Source organism: Anneissia japonica, unplaced genomic scaffold (genome assembly GCF_011630105.1).
Source record: "Anneissia japonica isolate Jap-2015-1 unplaced genomic scaffold, ASM1163010v1 scaffold288117_len521816_cov214, whole genome shotgun sequence".
NCBI lineage: Eukaryota > Metazoa > Echinodermata > Crinoidea > Comatulida > Comatulidae > Anneissia > Anneissia japonica.
In genome coordinates this window covers 217,967-232,223 of record NW_022685717.1, presented here as the reverse complement: position 1 = coordinate 232,223, position 14,257 = coordinate 217,967, and the positions used below count along the sequence as shown (strand labels likewise).

At 34.4% G+C, this 14,257-nt stretch overlaps 1 protein-coding gene across 1 annotated transcript; it reads right to left on the bottom strand.

The window, feature by feature from the left end:
- Positions 1-1,901: 1,901 nt before the first annotated feature.
- LOC117112135 (zeta-sarcoglycan-like) lies at positions 1,902-14,220 on the bottom strand. The gene is made up of 7 exons (XM_033255196.1): positions 14,065-14,220; positions 8,293-8,589; positions 7,845-7,932; positions 7,333-7,458; positions 6,226-6,298; positions 3,735-3,852; positions 1,902-3,138 (listed from the first exon to the last, which is right to left on the bottom strand). Exons 2-7 carry the CDS (start codon positions 8,578-8,580, stop codon positions 2,986-2,988), a joined length of 846 nt encoding a protein of 281 aa, XP_033111087.1. The 5' UTR covers positions 8,581-8,589; positions 14,065-14,220; the 3' UTR covers positions 1,902-2,985.
- Between the last annotated feature and the right edge of the window lie 37 nt (positions 14,221-14,257).

The window sequence follows — 14,257 nt, the reverse complement described above, 5'->3', positions numbered from 1 at the left end:
CCAAATTGCGTCCTAGAATCCACGCGCAGATGGCTTTCATTGACGTCATTACGTTCTACGTCCTACCATCGTCGTGTAATCTCCCTGTTATTGAGATTGTACTTGAGTTAACTCATTTGGAATGTCACATCATCCTGGGAAAGATTTATCACATCCATACAAATTAATAATAAAAATATAAAACATTTCTATTTGAAACAAAAACACTAAGTAGCCTAAAATCAAATTTGTTGGTAAAGGTGTAAAAAATCTCAACAGAGTTATAGTATATCAATTCTCCAGCAGGGGCCAGTATGATTTAAGAAACTACTTTGTGAGGCTGGAGAATGGAGCTATTTTTTGGAAATGGGTAAACATTCTGGTATAATTTTAAAATTTGAACCCAGAACCTTGGGATTAGAAGGTAAGAACATAGCCACCAAACCATCAGTTGCATATATTGGGGGGGGGGGAGGCACACCCCCTCCCTTCCCACCAAGAAAGATAATCACGTCACCGAGTCGTCACCCAAAAATTATCCTCAAGCAATCAAAAATCACCTAAAATCATCTTACTTGGTGAGCTAACACCCCTCACCTAATCAGCGAGGCCCCCATGTGACCTGTGTGCCCCCATCAGGCCCTCCACCCCATTTCAAGACTTAGGCCTAGTTAAGACTAGGTGGATAAAGCCGGCTCAACTCATTGGGTTTATTAGGCCTAGTTAAGACTAGGTGGATAAACCCGGCTCAACTCATTGGGTTTATCCACCTGCCAGTCTGAACTAGGTGGCTTATCTCAAGCCGGGCTTTGTTCCTATAGTAACTAGGCCTGGCGTGCTACCGTGCTTAACTTTCCTAAGCCGACTTTAATCGTTGCGGGGGGTTTTGCATTGACTTGGGGTAACAAAATGACCAATCAGCATTCAATCACTTATGCTGTGAGCGTACGTTTCGCGAGCAATATTTTGAAACATGTTTGCTGGTTATGGTTCATTATAATGAAAATTCTCGCGCCTGGCTAATCCCGCTAGTCTAAACGCCTGCCAAAATTAAACCGGGCTCAGCGTTCAGCTGGGCTTAACTCAAGCCTGGCTTATCTCCAAGACTGAACGTAGCCCTAGATATACCACAGGAAACCATAGCTCCAGTATATTAGCTATTTATTTGAGGCATACCACAGACACACATTTGGAATAAACAAATTTACAATTGTACTTACTTATAAATAATATTACAATTCATTACAATTTTTAGCACAAATATAAAAATGTGTGAAATTCTATTCTAATCAGTTTATTTAAAATTTACTTAATATTACCAAACTATTGTTTTTTACCTCATTTATGAATCTGATTAGATGTTCTGAAATAGGAAGTATTTGATCTCAAAATATATTTAAAGAGAAATATGTAATATATCAAAACAAAAAAGTAACTAGATATAAAAAAATCTTTGCTTGTGTCTTTGGGTTAGACACACTGCGTAAAAGTGTTTCTTTGCTTGTGTCTTTGGTTTAGACACATTACGTTAATCTGGCAATACAGATAGGATGTTAAGCAATTAGTCTCTGTGAACAAAGAACTATTCAGAAAACTATTATATCCTGGTAATCTGAGCTGATCGTCATTAAAAACGATCCATTGTGTGTGCATTGTATTGTTGCATTCTACATAGACTCGCGTCAACCAACGACCATCGGGCTTAGTGAGTGCCCGGCTTTAGTGAAAGAGACTGCCATTTATACATTAAGCTCTGACAACACTATCAAGTTTATGACAAATACATGGGTGTGATATGACATCATCATGCCCATACATATATGGATGTGATGACATCATCATGCCCATATATATATGGATGATATGACATAATGCCCATATATGGATGTGATATGACATCATCATGCCCATATATGGGTGTGACATGAAATCATCATGCCCATATATGGATGTGATGTGACATCATCACGCCCATATATGGATGTGATATGACATCATCACGCCCATATATGGGTGTGATATGACATCATCATGCCCATATATGGGTAAATGTGCCATAGAAAAATCTAAAGTGTGGACAAATCTTAATAAGATGTTGATATACTCTCTCTTGGTAATTCCAAGTCTCTACACCGCAGTGGTCTCAAGTTGTTTGTTAATTTTAACACTACATTTAGTCGGTCGTCCTGAGGCAAAACAACGTAAATACCATTTTTGTCGATTTTGAGATAGTATTATTTGGGAGTACAGTATATAAAACACTTACCAATGAAAACAATAAGTAGTTTTGGAGATAGTAAGCACAAAACTTAAAATCTAGTGATGGTAAAACAACGTATTCTGCAAGATTACGAGGCAAAGCATGAAGATACCTTGTTTTGCTTTTGGAAATAGTATTCAAAAACTGTTTTGAGTTGAATGGACTTTGGCAAGCCAAAATCAACAAGTTGATGGTGTTTTTATATCAATAATCTTAACGTCAAAGTATGCACAAGCTAGATAATGCATATGGTTGCCCCAAACGTAATTAATCCCAAAAATATGTCACACTCACGACAATACCGCGCCTGACATGTTTCCGAGGTAAAACAACGCAAAATTTCAGTAGGGTATGACAATTTATTGCCAAATTGCAAACATGCAAACTTTAACTCTATTTTTCTCGAAAAGTGACAATTTCCAAGTTACGTCGTTTTGCCACAGAATGACCGTACTTTCTTTACTATCTATTAATCATTTGTTCTAATACGCAAATATCAACAGCTCTATCAAATCATGGAAATTTTTAAATAACTTTTAAAAGTGAAAAAATTCATTTTCACAAATAAAACAATAAACTATACAACATATAAATACAAATACATCTACTGTACAAATATGTCTATGTCTAAAATAAATAAAATCAATTATCAAGGTACATTTTATAGTGCTTTATATAAATAGTAAAACAGTAAAAAATTATTTTACAGATGAACTTTACATCACATTGCTTGATTCAGATGAATTTTAGTTGCATTCGGAGTTGGTAGAGTCACACATTTCAGATGGATGAGCAAGAAAAAGACGACCATTTTCACAAATACACAGTTGATAGGCACCGGCGGTTGTTGTTGACTTTTGTAATCCAGTAATATGAATATTTGAAGATTCTAAAATAATCTGGAAAAAAAAAACGTGTTTAATAATACTGAACAGCAATCATATAAATGATCAAAAAGATTTTATAGGCTCACATATATTTTCTAAACTCTAGCTTTCTTTCACACATTTGACTGATCTAGGCTTATGAGGAGTTTTTTTTGTAACAGTAAATTATAATATTAAGTACAGATATAGAAAGTGTGATCATTGTAGAGGAATCGGCATCAAATTATATTGTATTATTTTATTAATTATCAAAAAAGTTCAATATCAATCAGAGGGTTAAACACAGCGAGAAGTTTGTCTTTTTGAATGGAATTGAATGGCTAACAATGATTTACTTTGGCTACTTTGTACACGACACAATGGTGGATCTGGGGATTTTGGAATGAAGAGGAGGGTTGGATCGGTTTCCCTTTGAATCCACCACTATGACAGCTTGGACAGGCAGGCACTGTCCTACTACATATCTTGGCATCTAGTAGAGCACTGCAATAATTATAAATGGAAAGGTTTGTAATTTTCTGTTTACATTGCTATTGAGGTTAATTGAGCTGGAATTCTATTGTATTACTAATCATTTGAAATTACTTTGCAGATTGTTTGACACTTACTTTCCCTGTTTTTGATTCCAATGACATATCACCATGGCAGCTAGATTCCAATTTATTAGAAGATAATGTTAAGGTTTCAGCAGCGTTAACTGTAACATCCCCTATGGGTGATTCTAACCTAAATAATCAACAAATTAAAATATTTATTGCATATTAATGTTCCAAATGCATCTTTCTTTTTAATTTACAAAGAAAATTTAAAGGTGGCATGATTTGGTAAGTCTGTATATAACAATTCTGAGCTCTCTAACCTCTGATTGGCAATGAAATTACCCACAAGCCTACCTGTCATCAGCAAACTCAGGGTTCATAAGTTTTTAAAAAAGCAAATTTCCAGGACAATTCCAGGTCAAATTTTTACAAATTTCAAGTACACATTAATTATATAGCTTTAACAGTAAAATATTGGTAATTTTACGATTGATGAAAAACCATGTATGCTGTACTAATTTTAAATGCATGTTAGTTAAGTGTATATTAATTTGTATCTAACTTTAATTCGGAGGCGACCGATCTGTCTCTTTTTCTCACGTCCGTGGGAAATTCTGTTTTTTCAGATGTGTAAAAATTTGTTGGGCAAATGAGTTCCCACGAGCATCAGAAAGTACCGGTAAAATAAAGCAGGGCTGAACTGGAGTAGAATACTCTCCTCGGCACACAAATGTTGTGTACAACAATGGTCTGATTTTATCACATAAACCTGTCAGTGCATTTTGTGTTACCAATGCGCCAGAATAACTCAGTTCTTTTGTGCCCCGCGGGGTGGAGTACACACCTGTCCAGAATTGTTCATCAGCGAATGATAACTCTCTCGATATGTGTACTGTAGTTGCGGAGATGTTAAATTATATTATTTCATATACATTTAGGTGTTTATAAATGTAAAAACTAATGATTTACTGTACTATTTATTAATAATGCAATGCTCTATAGTTCTCTACACATCACCATACCATTTACTGTATTATTATTCATTACTATTGGGCCTATAGGTCAATTATTATTAGGCTTTAGTTGTTAATTTTTTCTCTGTATTTAAAAATTTATAATGTTGAAGGCCTACGTAAATTTTAATAATCTACTATACAGCAAATGTTGAGGTACGACAGAGTTCTCATCATCCTACCGGCATTGGTTTTTCAAAGATTTTGTAAACTTCGCTATAAAATGAAGGACTTTTAAATGTAAATGCTCTTTAAACACAAACGCCATTCAGTGTAACAAAATAACTGTGGAAGTGCACGTTCCCATGTTTACGTTAATTGTTAATTAACTGCCTTGCACTAGATATGGCCAAACATGCAAGTGTACACGTCTGGAGAGTAATGAAATAAATAAAGCAAATTCACAGAGCTGAGTATGGGCGACAAAACCGCAAATAAAAACACCATAGCAGATATCAACAAAGTTTACTATCATTATCTGAATTAAAATATAATTAATATACAAGATTAACAAAGCACCGCTTTACTAAAATACAGGTGAACAACTCAATTCACTGAATGCACAAAATTGTCTGAACCACTGCCAGCCAGTCACTTTCAGCATTTGACATTCTTTGATAACATTCCTGAATTGGTGGCGATCAAATACTTGACCTGCTTCTTACAAGAGTATCGTGGGAACGTTTCTTATTTAATTTACTGTTACTAGGCAACCTGCAGTACTGGATAAATGGTAAATGTCCAGGACATTTAAAAACAATCATAAATTCCCAGGACTTTCAAGTACTGGAAAATGTTCATTTGTTTTTCCAGGACATTCAAGGAATTTAAGGATGCATACAAACCCTGCAAACTGTATGGGACTATTTCATTTGAGTATTTTCCTCATAGCATCATTACGACCAGCTTACACTCCCTCAAATATGGTCCTTGTGTTGGATTATCATAGTAACCAACCTGAGAGATTTGAAATGTGCGAGTGACTACAACAGTTGCAGATGAATAGGCCTAGGCATACAGATCAATTTGTAGTAACGCTTCAGTGAATTAAGTATTCTGTACTCTCCAATGAGTCTAGTTACAGCATGGCCACTTTTATTTTTTTCATAACACCTATTTTTTTCTAATTTTAAATACATTTTCCACTGTATTTGTGATAATTTTTGTTATCACGCATAGACTTGGTCTAAATGCGTGACAAATTTATGGTCACGCATGTGTTTCTGTAAAATGCGTGTTTCATCCAAAATCACTTTGAAATGCGGGACCGTCCCGCACGAGGTGAGACTGTTGGAAACTATGGATTATTTAAATAAAAACCTCCATTGATGAAGTAAATTAATCTGGCCAGAAGATTATATTGGATTGGACTGGACTTCTTCTTTGCGAGACACACCATCCCATAGTGGTAAGTGAGATGCAGTACACTACATAACGTAGAGATTGTCATGATTATTGCACAGTATTATGTATTATTACACAGTAGATGGTTAAATGTAATCATGTTATAAAGTCCCTTAAATGGTCATTAGGGTGTTAGGACTTACCTTAAATTTTCTTCATTATTTGATGAAATTATATTAGCCTGGATAGGACCTTGGAACGCTACTCCTCCTGAAACTAGTCAGAATATTTTATAAAATAAGAATATTTTATACAAAGTAAACCATCTTATGATGCTATTATTATTATTATTATTAACATTATTATTATTATCATTATCTTTATCATTCTCATCAGTCATCATCATCATTATTATTACTAACATTATCCAATTATATCCTGGGTTTGTAGTCGATGAAAGCTAGTATCTTAAATTAAACCTAAAGCTTTGATTAGACTATCAAATTATATTTGACAAAAAATTGTTGTATGGATGCCCATATACAGTCATTACGTGCCTATATATAGTCGTGATGTGATGTCATCATGACCATATTTAGACATGTCACGTGTGTTGTCAAATAAAATTTGATAGTATGGACGGGACTTAAATTGTGGCAAAAACAAGCCAAACCAGTCACTCGTCGCAAAAATCAAATTTTAGTTATTAATACAACGTTAAACAGCAAAATGTGAGATATAAAATGGTACAAGAATCATTTAAAACTGACATTTCAGTTTACACATACAACAGTTTAAAGAAGAATATTTGAGAAATCAGCCTTTAAAGTTTATGATTTTGGGCATTCTCAGGCAGAAACCATCAACAAATTGTTAAAAACTGTTGTTTTAACATTGAAAATGGGGAAAATAATAGCATTGCATGATATATAGATATATAAAGGTTAGTTTAGTGTAATAAAATAGCTTTCAAAAATGTTGACATTCCAGCACGTTTTTTCCATTATCTCTGAAACAGAATTTGTGACAACTGACTGGTTTGGCTTGTCTTTGCCACAATTAGGAAAGTTGACCACTCTGTAAAATACAGTATTATGATTATTATTATCATCATTATCAGTATTATGATTATTATTACCATCATTATAATCAAATTAAAAAGCCCTGTCCAAACCATAATATTTTATTTGACAAAAACAAGTGACATGCCTAAATATGGTCATGACGACATCACATCATGACCATATATAGGCGCATCATGATTATATATGGTCATACAACAGCTTTGAGAGTACTGAGCCGTATAATACCTGTAAACTTGACATGCTTGACTATGTCTCCGATGGTGAGTGACTCATCACTGGCATCAAACAGAATGTTTTCTTGACTGTCATATATAATAAATCGTTCACTAAATGATTTTACTTCTTTTGATCCTATAAAAAGATTTAACCAGAATAAGAAAATATGCTTCCATAACATTAACACATTAATGCGCTAGTAATCAGTGGTGGCTCCAACAGGAGGCAGTGGGAATTTGTATAAAAAATAAACAAAATCATAATTTGCCTCCAATTGATCTAATTTTGATTGCCAAATCCCTAATATTGTGGTCTAACAGCACAATTTGGGCCATACTAACCCTTCCAAGTATTTTTTATTCCGGGCCGGACTCGGACTGAGGCTGCTCTAGTCGGACCCTTCGTTTGGAACCCCTGTCTCACAAGTAGAACCCACTGTCGGCAAATTTCTGGAGTCTCTGCTGCTAGTAGTATATATTACTGTCAAATTAAAGTACTGTATGTGAGGTTGTAGTACTTACCAATTACAAACTTTCCTGTTACATTCCCCTGTCTGTTTCTTGCATTGAAGGTAATATTATTCTTAGAGTTTAAAACTAAAGGCAGATCCTGAATAGAACAAAGAACTCGTGTTTATTCATATAAATAATAATAAAATAAATAATAATAATAATAATAATAATAATAATAATAATAATAATAATAATAGTAATAATAATAATGATAAATGAACAGTTATATAGCACAGGTATCGTCTTGTGATACTCAAGGCACTTTGATCTGCCTACTAAACCTTTTCTATGTGGAATGCGTTATGGAAGAAATGCAATTTTAAGTTCCTTCAGAAAGTGTTTTGAGTGGTGCAGAATTTTAAAGTTGATGGTAGGCTGTTCCAGACTTTAGCAGCTGCTATCTTGAAAGACCTACATGATTACATACATAAACACTTTTATGAAAATTTACACTTACATGATTTGCATGAATCTCTGATGCATAGACTGGATTGAGAAACTCAACATCTCCTGATATCCTGACGTCATCACCACTCAGTTTTAAACTCCCAAAACCATAAATGGAAAAGTCCAACACTTTAAGAATCCACACGGTGAGAGCTATATTGATGATAATAAGAACCATGAGCAGAAGGACCAAGAAATACAAACACCGTTTTCGCCAGCCATAGATTCCAATGTTTGCGGCATGAATTTCAGACTCGCTGTCACGGCGAGAGGAGACATACGCACCTCCTCTACCCATGTTTCAAACCTAAATAAGAAACTTAAAATGTTTAATACTGGATAACATGTCAAGGTAGGGCATAACACAGAAGCTATATCATGACAAGACATATTTATCAAATAAATGTGGATTTTAGTATTTACAATCCTGTAGCTGTGGGAAAGACAGTGGCCTTATACAACTGAAACAGATAAAACCTGTTTTCCATTAGGTGAATCTATTCGCGCAAATCGAAAGCGTTGGTTCGCTTCCTGAGCTCTGATTGGTTGCATATTTTTTTCATTTCGCAAAAAGTAGAAAAAGTTTCGAACTACCGATTTCGCTGAAGCGAAAACTCCTGATAGAAACGTGAATGCGCACGAGCAACGCATTCGGTTCGCGCGAATAAATTCGCCTAGTGGAAACCCGGCTTAAGTGTTTCATAATTTTTAATCAAATGAGGCTTGTCATCCCAAAACCAGCATGCAGTAAGTAAACAAAAAATGAAAATCAAGTTTTTATTATCTTATTCTCCACATTGTAAGTTGTAATGCTTTGAAATGATGGGTCGTATAATGGAATTTACTTACTACTCTATTGTCAAAGTTATAAGTACTCTAAAGCTCTGTCTACACTATCAAATTTTGTGTGACAAAAAAGTGTGATATGCCCATATATGGGCATGATGACATCACAGTATGACCATATATAGGCATAGCATTACTATATATCATTATGGCTTCTCTGCACTAAAGTACAGTATACAGTATGTCATACAGTATTCTAAAATGCAAATTACTCAGTTTAACAATTACCAACAGTATGCTGGTTTTTGGATAATAAATAATACAGACAATGTAAATGCACTTCCATATTACTCTAAAAAGAGAGAATGAAAAAAAAAACTGCAAAATATGGGATGGGAGCCAGCAAATTTTATCCAGGCAGTTACTGTACTGTATTAACATTTCACACTGTCATCTTCAAGTATTTTGAATTTAAATTTCATGAGTGAAGAATGAAAGCATTTCATTCCAATCAAAAACTCTAATCCTACTATGCAGTATTATTTCACATCCTGGGTCTTGCTGTAAGTAATATCCAATCAAAGTGGAGTTGAAGCCAATTGTGACTCAATTAACTTAGTACAGTATTAGAAAACGAAAATTTATATTGCATTAGGTCATTATACTCCTAATTGACCATCACTATAAATAGACCTGATGATTTCATAGTTTGTGTGACAAATCTTTAGGGGATATATAATGAACTTTGACTGACTTTCAGGTCAATCTTATTTTGGAATAAATTACGGAAATATTACAGATTGGAAAACTGAACCAGGCATTAGGAAGCTTTGGATTTGTTCGACGACGCGATGATAGAACGGGATCACTTATGTGTAACCGTCCTACCGGGCATCCTACATTCTCTGCAATAGTAGATTTGGCCAAATTGCGTCCTAGAATCCATGCGATGAGATCTTAATGTTCTCACATGCGCAGAGGACTGACATCATTACGTTTTACGTCCTACTGACGTTGTGCAATCAAAAGCTCCCTAGTGACCGGATGACACTATGTCACAGAAAGGTTAGAAGTATGTCACAGAAAGGTCAGAAGGGAAGGAAAATGTCATTAATATAAAGAGCTTGAAAGGATGAGAAAATCAGTTACCTGTATACAGAAGCCTATGAGAGAGTTAAGAGAGCTGACAGTGAAAAGATATTATAAGAACTAAAAGATTTTAAGCGAGATGAGATGACATCAATTAAATTTTACCACTGTAAACACAAATTTCAATGTTTTTCATACTATGTTCCCGATACTACTTTTACATTATACAAACTATTATTAACTAGTATAATATAAGACTTCACTACAAACATGATAAAACTATAAAAGAATAATAAATCAAACTTGGGTTAAATACAAAATTTAAGAAATTACAATAAAATTACCGGATAAGATTTTGTTAAAATACAGCTGTATAATTCAACTAAATGACAATAAAAAACAGGTAAGGTATTAATTTGAATAATTAAAAAGTAGTTTATAGAGGTAATAAGTAAAAAATATTTATAGTAAAATGATTTAGATAGATAGTAATAAAATTCATAAAATTAGTTAGTTTTGAACAAATGCAGCAAATTTTACTGTAACTGCAATTTTAAAATTCAACCTTAGATGATGCACTCTGTTCTCAGTATCATTAATTGCGCCATTAAACACCACTTTACAAGAGTACACATATTACAGAGTCTTGAGATGTTGTTATAACCCCTGAATAGCTTGCAATAAACATCAATTAAAGTAAATTAGCTGCCAGACTGTATAAGACTTGTGCGGGGAATACATCCTCTGCGCAAAAATTATGCCTAGAAATCTGTCCGTGCATTTCAGAAAACATGGGGCAATTTCCGAGAAAGATTTTCCTGAAAATTAGGTTTTTACCTAAACTTAACAATACATAACAAATGTATTTATGCAGAGTTACAATTCTGCGTACCTATCTTCTGATTTTCTGTGCAAATTTTACCTAGTTTTTGAGGTATCATCTGCGCAATTAAAAAACTTTATATTATAGTATGGGATAGTCAGGGTGCAATATAGACTCGTCCTTCAGAACAGAGTTAAAGATGTTGGTTCAATATGCATAATAATCCTTAGACTGAAAAACTGTTTAGAATTCTTTTTGTTTATAATTTTCATTCTTGCCAACACAAAAGAAAGCTAAAACATATCACAGCCCACCAGCGATTTTTTTTGCGGCCCACGAAAATGAATTAAAAACCCTATGTGTGCGGCTCACCAAGCAAAATTGGCTAAAAAACACTTGTTTTTTTATGGCCTGACACTGATCATGTAAAAAGTAAAATTAAAACTGAGAATAGATTGGTGTAAAAGCAGTTCTTGGAGTTTTTTGGAAGCACACTGGAAACAGCAAAGTTTGGGTACGGCCCTCTGTGTTAAATCAGAAATTCACTTTGGCCCTCTGACCGATTTTTATGTCCACGCAGTAGAGCAATTGAATAATATTAGTAATAAAATATGGCCTTTTTCAAAAGTGGATTAGACTTCTTTTTTCCAAGCAGCATGTTGTATGAAAACTCTCACCAGGAACAAACACCTTCTTAGAAATTAAACACTTTTTGGAAATATGTTTTTTATATGATTACTGATTGATTGATTGATTGGTTGATTGATTGATTGATTGACAATTTTACATCCTCAATTGAATCAGAATTAGGAACTGGTTTTGGAATGTGTAACAATCAGGGTTCATACGTTTTTAAACAAGCAAATTTCCAGGACAATTCCAGAACATTCCAGGTCAAATTTTCCGAATTTCAAGGACTCAATCAATCAATTTAGTTGTTTCCATCACAGTAAAGACTGTTGGTTGATTGCATATTAAGTTTTACTTAAATCTAATTCAGAGGCGATAGATCGGTGTCTTTTTCTCACGCTCGTTGGAAATGTTATTTCATACATATTGGTCATTAAAATGTTGAAACTTGTTTAATTGTACTGCGAAGTCGTTTATTTCATCTCTGCATTCATGGTTATTATTTATAATTAATATTATAAACCTATGTAAACTTTTATAATCTACTATACAGCAAATGTTAACGTATGATGTGTTTGCGATGATTTCATTTGTTTATAAGTAGAGAAAATATATACTGTACATTGTAAAATTGAATTATCAACATTTGCAAGCACTACAGTAAATTTAACACAGAATAGCAACACAAAAATGACAGCATATTCCTTTTAAAAATCCACTTTATTTGAAACAATGTCATAGGTATGGTAGTTTCTGGATTTATATATTTTTATTTCTTCTAATTTTGAAGCAATGTTCGCCTCACTTTCTGCCAGTAATGACTTTTTCTCAGCAGCAGTTCGACGCGCAGGCTGTTCGGTCAGATACGGTCAGACCATAGGGAAAATAGAACATTTCTCTATGGTCTGACTATCCTTTACTCTCGGCCTGATCAGCAAACCTTACGGATGACTTTTTCAGACCTTCAATATCAGCGCAATACATCCTTTCTTACTCTTCTTTAAATTATCTAACACATCTAGCTTAGATTGCCTCTTTCGTGTTTTCAACGCCTCGGCTGCCATAACCCTGTCTGCGCTAAAAAAATAGAATATGCTGTACAGTACTGTACATAATCAGTCGACAGTGTATACATGCCCAAATTTAGCATGTACTGTAGTTCACAGTACCGAAAATTATTAGTGCCCTTACATGTACCCGCCGCGCGTCTCCTTTGTGTAACGTGTAACGTCAAAGAGCGAGAGCTGCGCATGTATAGTAATACTATAGACATGCCGCCCTACTTTTGAGAAATAGCTACAGTATGCGGGGAAACGGTCTATACTTTAATTGTGTATGAGTATTGAAAAGACAAAAACAAACGAACATTTTTTAGTTTATTTTAATCCTGACCTGGAATTTACGTATATATCATGTGAAATACGATAAATGGGTAAATAATCAAATTTCCAGGACATTGAAGAATTATTCAAGGACAATCATAAATTTCCAGGACTTTCCAGTACTGGAAAATGCTCATTTGTTTTTCCAGGACATTCCAGGAATTTAAGGACTCGAACGAACCCTGAACAATAAACATTGCTAAGATTATAATGACCACAGCAAAAAGTGTTGATGCCAATTATATTTTAATTCAAGCACAACAACAGAATTTTTGACATTCTCAAAATCAACACAATCCAAATGATGATGATGATGTACTGTACTGTATTGATGACATGTTACAGTATCATTAACGGTTTTGATATTATTAATTTCAGAACTTTCTTTTCATTTTCTGACTTAGAAGGAACTAGAGGTCAGAGATTCAAATTGTTTAAAAAGAGGCTAGGCTTGATAAGGAGTATTCTTTTAGCTGTATAGTGGTCGATTCTTGGAATAGGCCTAATCTTCCATCTGAGTCTGAGGAGGTTCAAGCAAGGAGGTATTCCGATTTTTTAAATTCCATAGTGCGCAGCCTACTACAGTAATTCTTGGATCTTCATAGGTGGTCGGAAACACACTGAGTTTGAGCTCTCTCCTCTTATTTTTATTTCATTTTAATAACCTTCCTTATCACAATCATACATATTCATACAGAACAGTAAAGGTTTTACTCTAATCTCGAAATCTTGCGTTTTTCATCATTTGCATTTACCCAACAACATAACAATTTGAAGCAAAATATTATTAAATTGTACTGAAGGGTCATATAAGCTTTGATAGCTTTCAAACAGACCCGCCACAATCAAGCAAGTAAGCAGCTCGCCTTCAGCTGATCATCGTACAGCGAAACTCACTGACACAATGATGAGTGACAGAAAGGATGTTGCCTGCCTCTGACTGATCGAAGATGGAGGTGCCTAGCAGTGTAGAGCAGACAGAGTGGGTGCCGTGCACACACGTCTAATCACACACACACACGAAAACAGCTAGGCCTAAGTAAATGTTAAATGGAATAGAAATCATAAATACCTATTATCTTCAGAAAAACAACTGATGTTTGTTTGCCTTGAAGAGATAACACAGAAAATACATCTACTAGTACTACAATCATCAGCAAATAATCAAACTTCTACTACAGTGCAGCCTCGCTTTGCCTACGACAGGTCAACATCCTTAACCCTTGACCCTGTTGACATTATTCTAGGAGCACCGCCTCCGCTTT

Excerpts from the sequence above, each read along its gene's own strand:
- LOC117112135 (XM_033255196.1), bottom strand. The coding sequence starts at position 8,580 with ATGGGTAGAGGAGGTGCGTATGTCTCCTCTCGCCGTGACAGCGAGTCT. Across the intron at positions 6,299-7,332 it reads CAAGCATGTCAAGTTTACAG|TTTCAGGAGGAGTAGCGTTC; the intron begins GTATTATACGGC and ends TATTCTGACTAG. Across the intron at positions 3,853-6,225 it reads AATAATGAAGAAAATTTAAG|GTTAGAATCACCCATAGGGG; the intron begins GTAAGTCCTAAC and ends TTGATTATTTAG.